This window comes from Candoia aspera, chromosome 3 (genome assembly GCF_035149785.1).
Source record: "Candoia aspera isolate rCanAsp1 chromosome 3, rCanAsp1.hap2, whole genome shotgun sequence".
NCBI lineage: Eukaryota > Metazoa > Chordata > Lepidosauria > Squamata > Boidae > Candoia > Candoia aspera.
The window spans coordinates 92,183,192-92,205,374 of NC_086155.1; the positions used below are offsets into that span (position 1 = coordinate 92,183,192).

At 37.2% G+C, this 22,183-nt stretch overlaps 1 protein-coding gene across 4 annotated transcripts in view; it reads left to right on the forward strand.

The window, feature by feature from the left end:
* NTNG1 (netrin G1) overlaps positions 1 to 17,486 on the forward strand; it is a 234,523-nt gene extending 217,037 nt beyond the window's left edge. For all 4 annotated transcript variants that reach the window (XM_063298352.1, XM_063298351.1, XM_063298354.1 and 1 more), the window contains one exon: positions 16,219 to 17,486. In XM_063298352.1, coding sequence (XP_063154422.1) covers positions 16,219 to 16,454 — 236 coding nt within the window. In that variant the 3' untranslated portion in view covers positions 16,455 to 17,486. The remainder of the gene's footprint in view (positions 1 to 16,218) is intronic.
* Positions 17,487 to 22,183: the final 4,697 nt, after the last annotated feature.

A 22,183-nucleotide genomic window follows, 5' to 3' on the forward strand; every position in this document is an offset into this window, starting at 1 on the left:
GCATGAATATAAAAACAGACTGCTTTTTTTTGTGCATCAGATGCTAACAGTTCCAGGTATAAGCACAAACTAGCAATTTCCTCCTCCTACCCCCAGTGAGGCTAATGAATACAGAACTCTGGTTGGTGTCCCATTATCATATATACAAAATGATACATAGATTTTGGTCTGAAGAGCAGGCTGAGAGCAAAAATACATACTCCATTCTCATTAAAAGAAATCTGCCAGCAGGCAATGATTCAGCAGGGTGTTCTGTTAATGAGATGCTGCACTGTAGTAAGTTTGGCAGATAATCCAGTTTAGTATCGCAAAATGAACTTTTTTCTTTTACTCTTTGAAAATGTTTCTGCTGAAACTTTAGGTATGTGATGGGGGGTGGGTTTAAAAAGCTGGTCTCTGTTAGACCAGTTGAAAGGAGACAGTTTGAATATGCTGTCCCTAAGAAATAAGATTGGATTTGGGAAATAAGGGATTTATTTGAAAGAAAAATAGGTCCCTTTCATTAAGTCCAACATTACACTTTTACTGTTTGGGCTAGAATCCTACACATACCTCCCTCAACACGCACCACACTGAATTCAGTGGACTTTACTTAGGAATCGACTACTGTCTAGGAGGAGAATCTAATAAGATTCTACTATTGGACTAAAGCTGAGTACTTTCCATCCACATGGAACCATTTTTACTATGTTACTTTGCAACACATTTTCCATCATTTGACATTTGCACCCAGAAATACTACCAAGAATTTTTTTTTTTGCAGACATCATCAAGCAAGCACAATAGCAAGCCGTCACTGTTGATCCAAAGTCAAACTGTGTCCCCTAAGGTTCTTGCTGAAGAGTCGACTTTACATGTTCCCAGTCCTTACATGCCATTGCACAGAATGGCTCGTACCATTTTACACATACAGCTGATTATTGTACAGCAGCAGCTGAGTTTTGGGTTTCTTTCTGTCTTGCCCATTGTGACCATTCTTATTTTCCTTCTTGTCTGCCCATTCTCACCCCAACCTGGGACTAAGTAGAGCCTTGGGCACCCCTAGGTGGCAACCATGAGATAGAGCAAACTCTAGCTTTTTGCTATCACCTGGTGGTCATTTGGATTTTTTCTGACTAGTTCAGGTAGCCCTAACCAAAGCAGCAATTTGGTAGGCCCTCCCTCCAATCTTAACAAGTGGAAGGCAGACAGAAGCAGAAATGAAAAACATTGAAAGGATGATGTAGCTCCACTGCCTGTCCTCTCTCATAGCTGGAGCTGCAGAATTTAAAAAAGCCTCTGGATTTGTTTTGGGAAGGCTGCTGCAATAATGCAGCTCTTTTTTCTTCTCATAATAATCTCTGTGCTCAGTTGGCATCCTCTACATGTGACTAGATATCCCAGAATCCCCTGCCAGCATGGCCCAGCCCATCTGGAGGGCACCAACTTGAGGAAAACTAAATGTATTGCTCTACCTGTCTTCTCCTATAGTGTGGCCTCTGTTTAATTCATCAATTTAAAAAAGCAAAAAACAAAAATAGACAATTAGCCCAAATTAATAAATGGCATTAATTCCCCCATTTGAAAATGTGAATTTCACAAAACTTAACTTTCAGTTTTGGAAAGCATTTTCAGTAGTAACATTTTATATCTAAATCACTCAGTATACTTGTTCATAAAATCTTGTAATTTTCTATTAAGAAGATGCCCCGTTTTAATATTAATGTATGCATTAGAAAGCTATAAACCTAATTCTTTCTGGAGAAGGCACAGAATTGCTATTGACTTTGTGATGCTATCTGTAATTCAAAGAGAAATGGTATAAACATGTTCATTCTTCGTAAAAGCACAACAGTAAAGCCATGTTGGAACTTAACATGTAAATCTTCAACGTATCTGAAGTAACGGTGACTGGGAGTTATTTTCAAAGCTATTATACTGCCCTATATTTAAATTGCTAATGCAGTGGCTTAACAGTAAATTATATGCTTTATTCCCTATATAAAGTAAATGCATGTGAGAATGCATGTTAGTGCATGCAACGTTATGATTATACATCTTACCTGTCACCCTGGTTAATCAACACCATTCAATACGTTCTCCCCATTCTTCAGCAATCCATTGCTGATGTTTTGATTTTTAAGACATGTCAGTCCAAGTCTTCTCAATGTTCCATAGAGCTTTAAGGCGATGAGAAACAACTTGTACTAAAAAGATAAAACCATTGTTTAGATTTTGTGTTAAATAAGCAACAGTCATATTGATGATAATCTACTGTGCCGGAGTGGAGGCAGAGATTGCCCGTTATAGTATTCATGATCTATGTAACTCAGGCACTGGTAACATTTTCATCTCCCCCTCCCCTTTCCAAAGAAACCCACCCTGCATTGAGGACTTGAATGAGAATATTGTGAGATTGGCAAAATGCTGACATTCTCGCATTTCACTTGAAACTGTTTTTAATAACAAGTATTAAATGTTGTTTAGGAAGCAACAGACACTAAATATCACAGGGCACTCGTGTTGTGAATCCTAGATAGAATTCCTTTATTGTCTGCCATTTTAACCTGTCTGTTAGCTATTCCTGTGAGAAGCTTGATGTTACACATTGTTACAAGTGAGGCAAGTTCCCTCATAGCTTTATTTAAGATTTTCTGTTTATCAAATTATTATCCCCAAATGTTTCAACTAATTACATAAATTTATAGTTTAAAGCTCCAGCATAAATCTTTTCATTTTGTTGGGAAAGTCATCAAGGACTTACTTTATTATCTCTTACATTTTTATTGTTTATTACTTTTTAATTATACAGTTTAGCTGTTTATTTGTTCATTCATCTATTACTGATATTTCCATTGTGCCCACTTCTGATTTTTAGCCCAGTTTAAACCAAATAATGAAATACAACTGCTGGTGTTTTATCAGACTTCCCAAAGGTTGTGAAAGGCTATTTATGTATTGTTGAAGCATTCAAATATACTGGAAGTACTAAAGAAACGGTTTTAGAGTTTTCCTTCTGATCCTGAAATCTTTACGGTCTGCAAAGCAATTACCAATAATTAAAGAAACACAGAGAGAAAAGCAGGTATTTTAGTTTATTTGGATCAGAGAGCTTGCTAATCAGTACATTTGCTGGGCTTCAAAATTTAAGGTTAATTCCTTTCCTAAGCTATGCAAGTCAGTGACATCATAATACATACTATCACAGTCATTGTTCAGAACCATTAATATGGATTGCAGGCAAGGAGGACATATTTACAAACCCTAATGCATTTAGCAGCTTATTATAAGTTACATGAAGGGAAGCATGTGTTAGTATCTGTGCCTGTTCTTATTTTTATAGGTAGGCTACAAGTGGAAACCTTGAAAGATTGTATATTATTTGATTCATTTGTAAATGTTAATCTACGCATTACCTGACCCATTAAGGCATGAATTAAGAACTGTTAGCCAGATCTGGACCTTGAAAGCTCTACACAGATGGCTTAAATCTGAGCAGTTCAACTTCTATAAAGGTATTTTAGAGTACAATAATTATAGCTCTATCTGGCTGTGTTATAAATGCACTCCATTGAAGCTCCCTTTTCTATACCATCGTATGCAATATATCTGTGTCATGGTATTTTATATTTGCCTGTTCTTGTATTTGTTGTTTTAGTTCAGGAATATTCTCAGATATTTTGGAATCCAGTTTCTTACAGCCTATTTGGGGAGTTCCAGGTTATTTATCCTGGAATTAGATTTTAGAGAGGACATGGTCCCAATCTTTGATGATACACCAATGAGTCACAAGCCATATATACCTTGCAGAAGAGAGTAATTCAGATTTTGTTTTGTATTTCAAATTCATGGGCATCGTAATTGTGTTGTTCTGGAAGCTAAACTAATATTGAAAATGATCAAACAAAACACAAATGATTTTAAGTTTCAAGAGAAAGATAAAAGCTATGAAAAAACAAAAAGCTACCAAAAGAAAAACTAAAAAAGTTTGAAAACACAAGAGAAAAGAATTTTTCCAACATTATAAAAAGATATGACTTCTGACTTTTAACAGCAAGGATAAACAAAAAATTTTCATAATCAATCTCTTACTCTATATTAAACCAAAATCACATTATTTCTATAAATCATTCCCCTTTAGCACATTATAAAAATCACTAAGTACAGCTACTCCCACCCCTTATATTTAAATAAAGAAAAATATTCATATAAACCTCCTTATCAACTTCCCCCACAAAATATAACACTTATTTAATTATTCCCTTCCTGCTACTATTCTGTACATTTCTGTCTACTATAATAAAAATCAAACTAAAAAGCACATTGTCTGCCATTATACTAAATAATACAATTTTAATAATCTTAATAAACCCAAAAAGGGAAAACAATTTGAACAATAACCTTAAATCAAATTCTTAAAACCATCCAAATAATCATTTTTATATACCCTAATAATCTTAATCCATATCCTTAAAAACAAACATCAGTCAAATCCTAAGAGCCTTTTTAGGAGATGAACTCTTCTGATACTAATGGAATATTGTCATCTTAGCTATTGAACTCTTGTTATTAGGGACTTAATTGAACTTACTTGAAGTAAGAGAGGCAGAGAGAGTCAAATGTCTGTATTTAGCCCTGCTCTGAAACATAATGTTGGAAGCTACCTGAAGATGTTCTAAAATGGTTCTAGATTTTTCTATATATAACTACCCATGCATACTCGTCTGTTCTTCTCTTGTTTTTTCCTCCTTATATCATTTTCAAATTGTAAGCATTGTGAAGATTTTACTATGCAGGAAAAAATTTGCTCTCTATTATGGTATCATATAAAAATTCTGATTTTCCCTTCATTCTCTTATCTGTAAGCTAAACATGCAGAGCTGATTCTGCCTCTTATTATTAGCTTCGTGTCTTTGAAATTGATTTTCACATTTACTGCTTTCTCCAGACTTCTCAACTTTGATTGTGCCCCTCAGGTTACTAAAGCAGCCTTTGGATCTTAATAATGGACTAACTTAGAGTCCAAGGCAATAATAAAGGTTTATGGCAAAGTTAAAGTTGAGAATTCTTTCCCATCCCTAATAATTTTCTCTCTGAAAGTGTTTGATCTAAATCAGGTGACTTTAGAAGCTTTTAACCATTTCCCCCTTTAAAGACTCCATTCCCTCTGGAACAATAGTAATTCCTAAATTACTAATCCTGGATTTGTTTTCAATTTCATCCATTTTAGAAAGCAGTTTCTTGTCATCCTCTAATCGATCCTGCCAGAAAGATGTGAGGTTATGATTTATGGTCTAGACAACACAGATACTCATTTTGTTTGTGCTATGCTGGAATCTATGTAATTTATCCCTTACATTTTTTCAGCATTTTGTTTTGTTTTGTTTTTCCAATATCTGTAGGAACTTGTTTTTGCTGTTACATATCACAGAAATTGACTATATGCCATCATAAAATTTTTGTGCATAGGAATCTTGTGAAAATTTTAGTTTTAGTTTCCTTGTTCCCAAGTACCATGAGACATATGTACACCCCTTCCACTGATCAGGAAGAATTGTGGTTTCAAGCCTGAAGGTTAGGTTCATCACATGAAAAACATCTAAATGAGGAAATGGAAAGTCATTTAGCACTCCTGGGGTTATAACAGCATAAAGTCGATTGAATTTACAAGGGATGACGAAGCCCTGTTCAGAAGTAACTTAATCAGAAAAAAAATATTACTTTATCTCTAAAAGCCGTATAACTTTTAGAAAAAGTATTTATTTACTGGAGCACTAATATAGCTTCGAAGGAATACTTTCAGTATGATAAATGCTTCCAATGAGTGATTATTTGAAAATAGTCCCATTGGATTTGGTAAATTCAATTGAACAATTGTTAATTGCTTCAAGCCACAGTTCTGTGAACATTTGCTTGGGGAATAAACCCTCTGAATTTATTAAGGTTTACTTTCTGAGTAGATCAAGGTAAGAGCAGGCTTTTATTTTCAAGTCCACATTTCTTTTCCAATAATGCTTTTTTAAAAATGGTTTATTTTAAATATAACTTGTTTGATCAACTGAGTGGTTGACAGTCCTATTACAGATGCATTGTCACAGAATTACTCATGATTCTCCTAACTCGATGGTTTTAAAAAAAGAATTCCATAGTGATTTATATTTAAAAGGTCACTGATATGTTCATTGTTCCCACTTTTTCAGCTTGTAACTATTATATTACTCTCTGTAAAATATCTTTTTATCCAGATATGCTATAAATAATGATTTGTTCTGAGAGTTGCAAATTGCTTCTTATTTGGTTAGTAAAAGTTAGAGTAAATCATAAGTACTAATGTAGTGTACATAACATTTCTCTCTTTTTAGACTTGGTACTTAGAATAGAAACTTTTTCTTCAAATTTAACAAAAAAGAGCTTTAACTCTACAATTCGATTACTTGATTTTGCACAAAATGGGGAGCTGGCAAAATCTTTATAGAAGTGTTAAGAAATATGAAAAGGTTGCAGTTAACAACATAATAGACTTACTAAAGTTCCCATGTACTTTAAAATTTATGACTCAATTGTAGAATGATTGCAAGAATGATTGCAGAAAAATATTTGAAGGATATGTGTTTTCTGAGTTTTCTTTTTGGTACTGAAAGCATCATTGTTCCTATTTGTTAATTAATGTTAAAAGGGATGGAAAACTAAAAAATCTGGTGAAAAATGATGTGCTCAGGAACTAATAGTCAAGGATAGCAAAGCAGTCATATTAGCTCTAGAAAAATATTGATGAGTTAATGCACCAGCATTGTTTCCTTCTTTTTGATACGTAAGGCAGTGACCTCCCCCCCCCCCAGTAATGACACATAATTTATTACCCTTTGGCCCCTGAGATTTTATTCCATGATAAAACCAAGAAATAGTTTCGGGTTTATATAACTTCTTCCCAGGGAATGAAGGATTGAATCAGCTTACATTAGTTAAAGTTGCTTATTCACCATTCTCTGTGTTAGAACAGATGATATTACCACAGTGTTAATTACGAAACCAAGTAAGAAATGTTCCCTTACAGATTTGTTAAATGTCCTGATTCAAAGTCCAACTTGGTGCCTTCCCATCAGCATGTATTAGGGAATTGAAGGGCACCAAGCTGTCCTGTAGCTGGTAGATTTTATTTAAAAATAAAAATCTTATTTAAATCTATTTAACACTAGATTTTTATCTGTTAGTATTTTGAGTCAGCCCTTTCTCAATTGCTTACTTTTTCCATAAAGACAGTAACAGTTACATACAACCACCTTGGTATCCTTTTGTCATCCCTACTGAAGTCAGTGTAGCAGACAGCTTCCATCAGTGCTGTAATATAGAGGTTTATGCATGTTGATACATTATTTTAGATGTGTGCCCTATGTTCAAAGTAATGTTCTTTGCATAGACACAAAAAAACCAATCAGCTTTCTGGTTTGCAATTGGAAGAAAAAATAGCATGCCCAAGGATTCTGGCATGTTCTTTCAGTTGGTTCACCACTCCCATCAGTTCTATCACTTCTCAAGATCTTGAAAGGAATTACATGCCCTGGGAAGCTGTTTTTACCACAGCACTCATGGGTCAGTCTGCCTTTTTTCTCTCTAATATACAGTCTTTAAGTAGAAAATGAAAAGTATTCACAACTGCATATTCATAAGCATACTGTGGTGGTCATGGTGGTCACGATCATGGTGGTGATTGGAGTATCTATGAAGAGCTTGACCTATGGAAGTCTTCAGTATTTTATTAATTATCACTTCGTGGAAAAGAGCTCTAGAGCATTAATTCTCTTGTTAGTACCCAAAAATGTGTTTGGGGGTCAGAAAAACTTGAGAATTTTCTCACCATTTCTGCTTTTGATCCAAACATACAAGCCATCTGCAAAGTCAAGAATATTTCAAAAAGGTTAAGTACTGGGTTGGCCACATAGCATAATTGAACAGTATCACAACAGATTAGTCTGCTAAAAGAACTGCTATTCTCTGTTACAAATGCAGTACAGGACTCCCTGTTTTATTTGTGAGAAGAATGCTTTAGGAGTCAATTTTGCATTTTGAAATCTAACCAGATCTTCACCTTCTCTGTACATTGAAATTATTGCCATGAGGTTACAAATTCCCCACAAGCAGTGGGGTGCACTGTTCCTTTCAGGGATTTTGCATGGGCAAAAATACAGTTACCATAGCAGACAGTCCTTGAACAGCTATAACCTGTTTTAAAAAGTGAACAGAAAAAGAATGCAACAGCAAACAAACCTTTAACAGCACATATTAAAACATTTTGTTTGTAAAAATGACCCTTGGTTCAGTTTTTTTTTAAACAACTTGCCATCAGAAATGTGCTGTAATTATTTTGGAATATAGATATGCAACAGAGATATGTGAGACCCTGTTCTTTAAGTTGGGTGCCCAAGAACAGTTGGGAGTGTTGCTGCTGTACCAGCCTCCCTGCTGCGTGGCAACCTCCCTGCCTGAGCTGCTGGAGGCTGTCTCGGGGCTGGCGGTAGAGTACCCCAGGCTTATGGTTCTGGGTCTTGCAGAGTGCTCGGGGCTGGCAGTGGAGTACCCCCAGGCTTATGGTTCTGGGTCTTGCAGAGTTCTGGAAAGCATTTGGCCCAGAGAGATCAGAAAAATCACAAACCAGGCATTTCTGTAAGAATAAATTTATTTACAGAAAGCACAAAAACGTTTACAGGCTTGTGCATTCACACACGCTCAGAGAGGAGTGATCTGCTCACTCAGGCTGCAAGGCTAAAAACTAAACAGTCCTGCAAGCTGCCCTCCCCTCAGGCAATGCAGCTATTAACACCTAAACTGAGGACAATGTAATTCGACCTCTTCACCCAGCCAGAATGATTTGTTACCATAGTAACCTTAATTCCTGTAGCAAAAAACAATAACCAACACTGGGGGACTTCAATCTGCCATCCCTGGGGCGTGCCTTGGAGGCAGCTCAGGAGTTCATGGCCACCATGGTGGCCATGGACCTGTCCCAGATTATTCAGGACCTGACTCGAGACAGTGGCCTCACCCCAGACTTGGTTTTCATGTCGGAGCAGTGGCAATGTGATCTGAGGGGAGAGATAGATCTGTCCAGATTGTCATGGTCAAATCACCCCCTGGTGGCCTTGAGATTCTCTGGTGCTGCCCCACTCCGCAGGGAGGCAGACCCATTCAACTAATCTGTTCCAGCTCTAATTTGTGGTTACAAAATATGCATTCTTGGATAATCTTAGTTATCACCTATGAGTACGTCCATCTATTCTCAAATATTGCCTGTGAATAGATCCTACAGTGGCCTAGATCAGAGGGAAATACTGCACAAGATTCTCAGTCTTGCCTTATCAATTCTAATCTGACTTCTTCAGACATAGCCAACAGATCAAATTGTTCAATAGCAAGCTCTCACTTCTAGGCAGATGGAAATCTTCAGGTAATACTTCTGCATAATGCAATTGCTAACAAGGGAGGTTTCTTGCATTGCCAGACCTTTTATCTTGCTATGTCGAGGTAAGCTATCAAAAAGGTGTCAGTTGGAATTAATAATCATTTCCAACTGTGGCATTTAAATGCAAGATAGCTTTGTACTTCCTTTTACTTCTATTTATATTTAAAGTTTTCAGTTTCTAATGAGAATGCCTGTTTCTTTTAACCTATGATGATATTTTTCCATTGAGCAACAATTATGAGATTCAGCTTTGAAAATTACAGTTGATGAGTTTCATTCAAACATCAAAGGTAAAACTAGAGCTAAAATATATTGTTTATATTTCCATATTGGAATTCGCCTTTTCAAAATAGTAGAACCTTCCATCCAAAATGTCAATAACTGACAAAAAGGCATAAACTGTGCATTAAAGTCAGATAATTGATGCATGAAAAAATGTGTTTTCTACCCCTCATAGCTGTGCAATCCCCAAGAGATCCACAAGGAGAAGTGTATATTTCTAAGACATGGGTACATTTTCAGACTGCATAGAAATTTAAGAAACTGCATAGAACTCTAGGATCAAATATTAATGATTTTGTGAAAAAATGGGTATAATTAGCATCTGTGGTTATGATTTTCCATAATGAAAAATAAAAATGGAAAGTTTCCTTAGTCCACCTCAGTAAAAACAAATCTATAGTTATCAAACTGATGTAGAAGTGTTGTCCTGAAGTAACACTGCAAACCCCCTCTTGGGGGGAGATGGGCGGTAATAGAAATGTGGAAAATAAATAAATAAATAAATAAAATTTGTGCATAACAAATTAACTTAAACTTAATTGCACATCATACATTAGATTATGCTACCATTGGCACCTTTATAATTGTCTTAGTGTTTGGGATAGAATGTGGCAACTATTTCAATAGTGCAGTATCACATCATTTTGCCACCACTGAAGGTAAAATATATTGGCATAAACGATTAAGGTAGGACTTACATTATTTTTTGATAAAGTGCTATATTACTGTATGGTAACGAATGCCTTTAAAACCAAAGGCACAGAATTCAAAAGATTTACAGATAAAAATAAATCTGAAACTAAATTTATTATATACTATATAAACTGGCAAACATGGGAAAATATCCTAATTTGCATTCAGGATCCAAAGATAAACAAGATGTCATCTGGAGTTGAAGAGAGGCACTTAATTAGCTATTGATTTATCATAAATTATTTAAAGCCAGTAATGATCAATATTGATGGCATGGATATGGTTGCTGTTTTCAAACATGTTATCTTCACTTTAAGCTGCATAATTTGGGGAACTTCTATTAGGTTCAAACCAAATGAAGTGAAAGCTCAGATGTAAATCAGAGGTACCAAACATCAGTCAGTGTACCATAGCTCAGTCTTTCACAAACTTATTCAGGAGTTTGTTATGAAGAATAACAATGACTAATCAGACTGCTGCTCTAAGTGGAAATGAATACTCAGTTATGAAGCCACAAAAGCATGTCTTCAAAATTACTTAATTGTTACTGAAAGAGAATGTTTTTCAATGCTTTTTGAATGGACCGCCATAATTCTAACATCACAAGAAAAATCAAAGTCACATCAGTGCAGTCAGTCAATTAATGCTGCAGTGCTAAGTGCAGTTATCTGGGTGTAAATATTGTTGGACTCAATGCAGCTTTCTTCCAAATGAAGCTGACATAGGGCTGGTTGCCAGTCGTCAAGTGATGGATAATCAAGTAATATACATGTCTATGTGAAGCAGACTCCACTGAAGGTGAAGATACACAAATAATTGATATCTGTGCCTGATTTCTTATTATACATTTGTTTCTTCTATTGCTGTTTGCAATAATTTCTCAGACTTGAAACCTTATCAGATTTGTTTATGGTATATTATTCCTCTTGGTTGATACTTGCAATATAAATTTGCCCAATTAAGCACATTGTATGAACTATATTAAAATGCAGACATATGGCAGTCATCAGCCTAATTTTCTGAGCAAGCAGCATTTATTATAACTTAATATGCAGGTGTGACATTTGTGGATCAGAAATGCTAGATACATTTCAGTGTTGTGTCAATGGGTCATAAAAAATACATTAGCACCGTAAAAAGAATCACAGAGAAAGGTGATGAAGGAGGGACGTATTTCAATGATGCCTGTTGGTTGCCCTCATATTAATTATGGCACGGCATGCTGGAGAGGAAGTGGAAGAGCATCATTATTTAACTCATTTGCATACAGAAAATTAGAAGTCAGCTCAATATTTGACACTAAGACTCTGCTTTCTAGGTAACTGCCAGAGCATCCAAGCACTGCTGTTCTGCAATCTCTTTTAATTTCAATATGAGTCAGGATAAAGCTGTCAGTTCTTAAGGAATTTCCATTAAACATGGAAACAGTACACTTCATTAGGAATGCAGTGAAGAGCTGACTAGTAAGAAGTGGGAAAATTGCAATCATCACAGTGGTGATGGACACCATCTTCCAGAGATTATGCTTCAGAGCATCTGGAGGTGGGCCTCAGGAGAAGTCTGCAGGCCTTCGCAGAATTCAGCAGGTAGGAAGGGTTTACAATCTGTCACTCGAAGGCCAAATTATGGTTTTCTGGAGAAGACCTAGTCATCACAGACTTCAATGTCAAATTGGAAATAATAAAATTGAACTAGTTTCAACTCTGAAGTACCTTGGTGTAATTTTTCAATCCTCTGGAGCTTGGTGGGAACAAATTAGAAGCATTTTTGCCAAAGCCAATAATAACACTAAAGCAATTTGGGGCTTTTTTCACTCCAAAGGGAGCAGGTGCATACTGTCAAGCTTTTCAAAGCTAAAATTTATATCTCTAGTGCTGTGAAGTGCACAGGAATCCACCTACAGTTATTTGAAGTCCTTAGACTAAGTTTTTACAAGTGCTCTTCCATATGCTATGCTGTGTTTCAAATGCTTTGATCCACATGGAAATTGATTTGATTTCACTGGAAGTGAGAATCCACATTTGTTGACCCTTTTACTGTCTTAAATTCCTATTTTCTTATGGCTCCGTGGCTGCATTAATTCTTCTTGATGGCTCTTCATCAAGGTGGAAAGAAAAAATCTCAGCTGACCTGTGTGATTATGATCTTTCTAGCAACCCTTTACTGCCCCTAGGTTTAGAGCATGCTAAAGCTAAAATCCATCAAAGAGTCTTTGACATAACGTGGCAGAAAGATTTGGCTGCTACAGCCAACTTTAAGTGGTGGGCTCCAAATTAGAAACTTTTTATAGCAGGAAGCAACTTACTTTACCTTGTTTGCCCAGTTTTCATTTGTTTCAATGTCTTACCCTCAGCAGTACTAGAAGTTCAGTTGATCTCTATTCACTGAAAGACACTGTCCTTGTGGTCAGAATGAAACTGAAACCTTATTGCATGTATTTCTATGACAAATTACATGCAGACGTATGTTTACAACCTCCTAACAAAAATTGTTTCCTACTCAAGATTGGAACCCTACTATCTCCAATCAAGTTGCTAAGTTTCTGCCTGCAGTGATTTCCATAAGAACACATAAGATGGCTTACTCTTGCAGTGCTGACATTATGAAGGTTTTTTTTCTTTTACTGGATTCCTATTTTACTCTGTTTATTCTACCCTTTCTCCGGTTTTTAAGTCTTAATTTTCTAGGTTTTAAATTACTGTTTATTTTATTTATTTAATTGATTGATTGATTGATTTTTATCCCACCTTTATTATTTTTATAAATAACTCAAGGCGGTGAACATACCCAATACTCCCTCCTCCTCCTCTTTTCTCCACAACAACAGCCCTGTGAGGTGAGTTGGGCTGAGAGAGAGGGACTGGCCCAAGGTCACCCAGACAGCTTTCATGCCTAAGGCGGGACTAGAACTCACAGACTCTTGGTTTCTGAGATAGTGTTTAAACTTTGCTGGTTATTGACCACAATTAAATGAGTTTGAGTTTGAGGCAGAATTGATTTGAAGGTGCAGAAGAGTTGATACAGAACCAATTATAAAAATGACATCAACTTAATTTACAATTGAATCTATATTACATTTCATCCTGCATTTCAATGAGTATTCAGTATTCTTACATTCCTTTTTTACAATTATCCTGAATATTTAGCAAGCCTGAAATATCTTTAGAAATAAAATTTAAAATTATGAGGATTTTGCACATTCCCATAATTCTACTGAATCATAACCAAGTTCTGTGATGTATCTGGGATATAGAATGAGCCATGTATTGTGTTCCATAAATCTATTTAGAGCATGGTTCATGAGTATTTTATCAGAAGTCCTCTTCAAATGGATAACTTGTCTCCTACAGTGAAGGCCCAGTTCATTAATCAATCATTTGAAAATCTCAGCAACACTCCCATGCCATTTAGAGCCTCAGAATGGACTCAGCCCTCAAAAGACAGGGCTACATTGGTAGTCTGAGCAGCAGGTTCAGATAGATAGGACATGATGTCCAATTAGTAAAGTCTAACCATAAGCCTAACAGCAGAGGATTCCATTAGCAGATCTGGAGTTTTATCTTTAAGAATGTTTGTAGTTTGTACATCATTTTTAACAGCTTTCTATCATTTATCAGACTTGTCAAATTTCTTTCTATGACTCCTTTTGTGGGGAAGGAATCCATTGGCACTGTGTCAAAAAAAATTAAATATAGATAAAATTTAGGGAAATAAAACATAGAAGATCATGGGAAGTGAGTCAACTAGCTAGAAGATAGAAATAGAGAAATAATAATATGGAAAATTTCCCATCATGTCAGATACTGGTCCATTTTGCCCAGTGCTATCTCCTTCAAATTGCAAGAACTCTCCAAGGTCTTTCATGGCGTCACTACCTGAGGGCTTTGTAACAGGAGATAGATCCCATCCTGGGAAAAGAAAAGCATGGGAATATGGCATTGTTTTCAGAATCTAAGCTATTTTACAATATCTCAGTATCCTAAAAGAAGGATAGATTAAATGGACAGAGGATGTATAAGGTGGGTGGAATGCAAGGAGGGAAGAATATTAAAATAGGTCAACATGATTCTGTAAGATGGAATGATAATTCTTATCTGTTATAAATAGTGGTTAATAGAAGTTTTATGTACCTGATTTGTCTCAAAGGCCATATATATATATATATATATTTAACATGTTTACACATTGCAAAATGTAGAAGTGGTCTATGGAAAAAGCTTTGCTATTTCTTTTTACATTTGGTTGCATACTCTTCAAGAAGCATGCTTTCTTTGCTGCACTATATCCTCTTCATGCTTTTAGCTTATTTATCACATGTAAAATCTCTCAGTGTGAAGGATTCATTTCTCCCTTGTTCTCAGCAGCAGGATGCTGCATTCTTATGTGCTTGATTTCTGTGCTACTTGCTGCAAATATTGGCTTTTTATGATAAATGTAATAATCATGGCATACAGAGGATCTGCAGAGACATATTGCTTCTAACTACTTGGCCGTGGCTCCAGAATCAGGAGCATTACCTCTGTATGCATTCATAGAGGTACAGAATTACTTGGATCCTGACCAAGTTAATCCATGTAATACATAAACAGGTATTAATCCCAAAGGATACAAACAGTGTTTGGATCAATAAGCACAATATTAAAAGCAGAAGTCTATGTGCATGAACCCAAGATTACTTGATTACCTGATTGGGATTATGTTAAAAAAGTATTTTACTATGAAATTGATGGTGTGATTTCTGGACATTCCAGGCAGTTCTTAAAGCTTGTCAATACAATCAGAAATATCATGCATTTAATACAACTTTCTCAAGGCTGTAACACTGCAAAATGTAGCTGGAGTAAAAGCATCTTTTCCATAGCTGGAAAACTAGCAGGTCAGGGAGAACTCTAGATACGGTGATACCTAACTTTCTACTTTTCACGAGCAGTTCTTGACTCACCAGCTGTTGCCTAAGTTGGCATAGTCCCAGCATGACTGATCTGTCTAAATGGATAGCTTGGCTGAAGAATTAGATCTTTCATTTGCTGCCATTCACAAGTGCCAACCACTTCAGTCAAAAAGATTTGCCATTTGGGGACCCTTGTGGCTTCTGTGGATGCGTCTGACATTTTCAGTATATTCAAGAGTATCCAAGCAAAAGGAACTGCCTTTTTCCATGAAGCTACCTGTGCCTCGGGTGGCACATACTGGGTTGTGCAAAGCATTCAGACAAGGTGCCTGAAGTCACAACAAAGTACCTCTCTTTAACTCATGAAAGCCACCATGTCTTTAACAAGCCTCAGGTGGCTGCTTTGAAAGCTGCTCCCAATCATCTCCATGTGCCAAAGTGAGCAGCTGTATATAAGCCAGAATGTTTTCAAAGCAGCCACCTGAACCTTTAGAAACACATGGCTGCTTTAAATGTCTCAAAGAGAGCTTTATGTTATTCATACCTCCTTGTTCCACTTTTCATGAAAATGTGTTGCAATCTGAGGCACAACGACATATGATCTCACACATATCAAGCTGCTCCAAATCAAGGTGCACAGTACTTCAGTTGGCTATTGGGGGGGGGGGAATCACAGGAGCATGTCTATCATCCTTAGTAGTAAGAATCCAAAAGAAGAATTAAGAGTTGTCATTTTATGACCCTCTGTACAGCTGATGGGCACCACTTTCCTCTAATGGTAGAGCTGGCCAAGGTCTTCATTCTTAAAATACTCTTAGGGGAAAAAGCCAGTGCTTTTCACGTCCTCATTGTGTTCCCTAACCAACTGTCTTATGCTGATTATGCTTTTCTCTTTCCTTCCCACTCCAACTTGCAGCAAACGTATGTGATAATGAACTTCAGATTTGCCAGAATGGAGGGACATGCCACAACAATATACGCTGCCAGTGCCCGGAAGGCTATACTGGTGTACTGTGTGAGAAGCGGAGTTGTGATGTGGATCCGGATGGCTGCAGCGAAAGCTCGGGGAAAGGGGCAATATCAATACCAAGCCTGCTACTTCTACTGCCACCGATTGCTCCATTAGGATTAAGTGGGCTTTTTATATTTTAAGCTACACAGCTTGGGAGGCATCAGCTTCAGACTGCTCTAAGAGGAAGGCGTCCAGAAAAGAGAGAAAAAGAACCAGATGCAAATAAGTATTTTAAAAATAAGGGGGGAAATTATTCAATTGTCACACATATATAGACTAAAGAAAAGGCCAGACTGAACTAAGCCATATGTATACATTGTGGACAACCCAATCAACCAGGACTGTTACTTCTTGGCTCAAGCTTAAGTGAGGCAGCTGCCAGTACTGTTACTACTATTAAACACAACGACAGCTGCAGACATTTACACAGGTTCAAAAAGGCTTGGGTAGCTGCCCCCAGATGGGAATCCAAGACAGAAACGTCGAAAAACTCGCTCCTTCAAACTGGTGCGCAACCGTACCTCTTCCCAGTGTGTGGACCAACCAAATAGAGGCATTCTTTGCTGTCAGTGCATTGTGGGTATAAGGAAATCTGTTTCAAAGCTGCCATATTGGCCTGCTTCAGCCCCTTAATCCCCTTTTCCAACTGTGCTTTAGTGAACGTTGCTCTGTAACCTTTGTTGGTTGAAAGATCTCTTTGTCTGATGTTAGTAATGCACATGTGTACCAGCCCCAACTCAATAAATCTCAAGCTGGTCATATCCTTGTATATCTTAGAAGCACTGTGCCCTGTCAACGCAGTGCTCACCTATTGTACAAGAGTGGCAGTAGGACAAAAAGAAAGTGTATTTATCCTTTTGTAATCAAATGAAGTTATTTTTCTCGACTAATGTAAGGCGTAGATTTTTTGTATTATTGCCAATTTGTGTTAACAATTGAGTAATGTACTTTAATCCTAATCAGACTGGGGGGGAGAGATGATTTTTAGTTCATCCTCTTTTTTTTCCTTTTTCTATTCATTTAATTGTGCAGAGATTTCTCTGTATGGGCAACGTGCTGGCATCAAAGAATATCAGTTTACATATTATAGCAAGTGTAATAAGATACCACCAAAGGACATTCTAAATGTTTTCTTGTTGCTTTAACACTGGAAGATTTAAGAGAATAAAAATTCCTGCATAAACTATTTCCGGGGATTAGTACTGCAGTTTCTTAATATTATTTTACCAGGTGGAAGACAAGTTCCAGTCCAGACTTCTGCAAGCACAGCAAAATGTTAAAACTCAAATCTCCATCCTGTCTACAGAGAATAATTAGGATTGACAACAACATGAGATGAATTGTTTAGGTCAGCAGTCAGTGGACAAGCTCCAATCAATTCAAGTTAGACTGCAGTCCTAACCTGGAAGTAAAACCCACTGCATCCAATAGGATGTTATTCTGAAAATTGCATTATCAAACTATTATTATAATTTCAGTTTAACTCATCCAACATCCATTTGCATAACAATGCTTGTAGCTTCATTCTCCTTTCTGCAGCTTCCCACATTTTCTCAAACTGCCAGCTCCCTAGAGCAAAATGTGAAGCCCTTTCCATCAAGGCCAGGGTTTAAAGCAGCACTATCAACATGGGCAATTCAGATGTTCATATTGAAGCTTTCCTTCAAATTTCAACATTCAACTTTAGCATTACCATTTAACATCAAAATTCAACTTTCTGTTATTTATTGGTTAAGTGGGTGAAATTAACATACCATGTATCCTGTTTTAAGGGTTCTATGAGAGCACCAAATGTTAACTGCAGCAGTTTCAGATATAAGAACCTGTTGGTCTTTAACCAAGCTTTGCACCTTCAACAGAAATAGTTGTCAGGATAATTGACAGAACAGAAATAATAAAATAACTTCAAACAACATTTAAAGGAACTTAAAAGGCTTAACAATCCAAGATCATAAAAAGATCTTTACCTGGTTGGGAAAAAAGGTTAAAAGAAGGTACTAGGAATGGTTTTAGAAAGAGATTTCAAAAAAAAGGGGGGGGTGCCACCAGCAAGAAGATCCTTTATTTGCTATCTCGTTTGAAACAACCAACATTTAGTCCTTGCAGGAGACGCTGGAGTTAACTTGGGTTTATGGAAGTGGAAATAGCTGTTTCTATGGGTCAGAAATAATCACATGTTAATTATCACTCAATCTCTTCTTGCCATATGGTCAAATACTAAGAGCATTTCTACACAAAACTCTGATTCCATGATACCAACCAGGTTGGAAATTTGAGCCAATTTATTTCCAGCTTAGCTGCAGTGCAGTTGAAACCATGCAAGCTAGCATTTCTTTCTGCAACACATTGATATGTTTTCTTATAGGAGACCATTCTTGCCTCACTCCAATTCTGGTTCTATGGTTTCCCCTTAGCAGGTCCTTTAAAGGGAATCCTGGCTAGGCAGTTTGCATCTCTCCCTTAGTAATCCAAGCTACAGAGTAGGGATAAAATTTATAAGACTCTGTCAGTTTCCCCCTGGGGTTGCAGTTAACCTTCCTGCAAAGGGCCAGGCTGCTTGGGTTTTCAATTTTCCCCCATGTTTGTGTGGAATTGGGGTGGAGAAAGGGATTTTTCTAAATATAGACCTATGGCTGCTTGCAGTGAGACAGTGATTGATCATTCCATGCTCCTTGTTCTACATGTTTCTGAGTTAGCAGAAGTAAAGCCCCAGATCATTCTTCAATTTCTGGGAATCAACAACAGAAGTTATCAGTGATATCAGCTGGGCAGTCAAAAGAGGCAAGATGGCAGTCAGAGCATCAGTATCTCAGTCAAAGCCCTCCCCCCTTCGTACATATGTTAATATCACAAGCACATAAAAAGGAGCAGAGCTTCAATGCAATGCCATGATTGCCATCAGGCCTGCAGCTAGGGTCTCTGTCACCCGGGGCAAACATGGATTCTGCACCCATTTTGGCGCCCCCCCCAGCACCCATTTTGGCACCTCCCCAGCGCGGCGCCCAGGGCACATACCCCGCTTGCCCCCCTAGTTGCGGCCCTGATTGCCATCTTGCCTTTTTTGACCTCCTGCAAATTCCACTGGTAGTAGTGTTGTAGAAGGGCTATGGGTGATATCAGACCTTTTTATTGTTATTGCAAAGCTTCAGATGAAAGAAGTCAAATATTTGCAGATTGTGGTAATATTTACTGTCAAAATTCCACCTAGGACAATTTGTTTTATTGAATATTTGCCAGAAATATATATACTTACATAAAATTCACTCAGGTGTATGCTAAGTGTGCTGTGATTATATTGATTAAGACCAAAATATCTTTTGTAAACAACTCATTGCTTTTTCTTTTGCATATATGCTCTAAGAATAGCATTTGAATAGAGGGAAGATTTGCTTCTGCTTTACCCAACAAGAATGTGTTGTGCATAATGGTCTCGAGCATTGGATGGTTATGCCACATTCTCTGAGAAACCATGCCCAGTCTGCTTCCTATGTCCTGTAAGGTAAGAGATGAACTGTGGGGTTGACGTGGAAAAGAGAAGGCGACTTTTACAAATTTGCAGCCAAACTGTCTCTTCAGTGATCAAGATCAATGACTGATGTGCTTTTGGGGAAAATAATAGAAAGTGCAAGGATTAACATTTTTAGGGTTATGCGGAGGGGTTTTATTGGGAGCAATAACAATAAGCACACTAAATCTCATGTGGGAGTTTTTGGATATACAGTGTAGGTTATATAGCTGAGTCATATCTGAAAAAAATGTCTAGAGCTGTATTCAGTTAGAATATGTTCAAGAGTTTCTGCGGAGGAATAACCGAAACCACGAAAGAGAAACAGTGGGTCAATTGTCTTTCTGCCAATTGATTTTATTTAACTGAGATTGAGTCCTGCTTCTGTTTTAAAATTGGTAGTCTGGACAAAGTCTGTCACATCCCACAAGTCTCGCAAAGCTGGACGTTCCTACCAGAGATGGAGATGGAAAGGAAGAGAAATTACCAAACCGATTTTTAACACTAGAGACTGCAGTAGGAACAGCTTATGGTGAAGCCTTGCAGGGATGAGCATCAGTCGCCTATTGAGAAATTTGTAAGACCTTTGAAGACAACTTGGTCCCACAAACATGACACCTGAGGAAGGTTCAAGTGATGGTGTTTCAAGTTAAAATGATTTACTTGCATTTTTGTTAACTCAGTGAAAATCATCCAAATACATTTATGAAAGTCTTAAAGAGAGGGATATTTTTCGAACTTTTTTGTAAAATATTTAGAGGTTGTCTGTAATAAAGCAGCAGTAGACCTTGTTTTAACTGCCCACCATCTGAAATATTCATATATATCCCAAACCTTAACCTACCTAACAAGGTGTACAAACAGCTCCTGTAACACATCTGCACAAAAATATAAACATTTCTGTGTGATTTAACCTTTAATAAACCCTATTTAGTATTTAAAAGAAGTGTCAAACTATACGGTGGCACGTAGGGGGAAAAGGCTGCTCCAGCAAATGAAGTTTGTTTTGAAGCCAAAGGTGTAATAAATTCTTGTTCCTGCCTTTGATTGGCCCAATTATTGTGAGTGACAGCAAGAGGCAGAGCAAAAGAAGACGAAATCAAGGCAAAAACACCAACCAGCCCATGGTTTCAAAAGCAAGAATCCAAAATTGGCAACGGAGGTGAATTTGCTGATGAGCAGATATTCTGTCAGACCCAGTGCAAATATTTTACCAATATAATTGCCTTGAATGGAAAATAATTAATTAGCACTAGCACAGTCAGTGGAGAACTGCCTATTTTATTCTCTCCTGACCAATCCGATAGCTGAAACAGCAGCTATAGTTTTAGAACTTCTTCAGTAGGTTTTCCTTCTTCCCCAGGAGAATGAATATTTTGCTGGCCAATCGTCCATGGGAGCAATCAGCAGAAGAGAAGCCCCTCTTCCCAGATTCGCTTCTCAGGGAGCTTATATAAAGCCGAAAAATAGCGGCATTGAGTGAAACGTGTCGAGACCACCGCACTCGTGCAGCTGATGTCCTATTTTGTTATTCACACCACCAGCCTCTTTAGGTACACTGGAATAAGATAAGCAAAGATAAATTAAAACTTTGGCTGACTGCCAACCCCATCCTACATGAAATTGTAGATTTACACCGGGAGTGTACTCGTGATGATAAACAGAAAAACTATATTGCAGCCTCACAGAAAAGCGTAAATGCAAATACAGCTGACTGGCACATAGCACCAAGGATTACTTCTAATTAAAGTGGATTTCTAATATTGAAATGTGGAATTTAAGCTGCCTGGAAATGTATTAGCACAGATGGAAAAAAAAAACAGGGTATGTAATTATCATAAAAGTTGTACTTCAGCTATCATACATTCAGAGCTTTGCATAAGTGCTCAGGAGGTAGACTGGGCACACATTATTATCCTGAAATTTGCAACCCAATGAATTTAAAACACTGACTGCCTATTTGGTGAAGGCATCATGATGCACATTATTAGCCTTTCTTTATTTTTAGAACAGAACAGCAAAATGTCCTTCACTATTTTTGGTGGGACTATATCTAAGGTGGCTCTGGGCCTTTTCTTCTCCTTTTCGCTATAGTCTTTCCTCATTAAGAAAGAGTAAAGATACCCTACGGGGGGTTACATGGACACATCCCTGCAGTTTTATTGGCAACTGTCGAGAAAAACTGTTCTCTTATCTTGTAGGATTTTTTTTTTAATATCTCAATCTAGTTGCAGCTCTAGAATTTCCAGTTGATTTCCCACCCAGCTACAAACCAGACCCAAAGTTACCTAACTTCCAAGCTCAGGCAAGTTTAGCTGAGTGCTGCCTAATCAGCCAATGGCCAATTCCTGTTTCAACAATTGG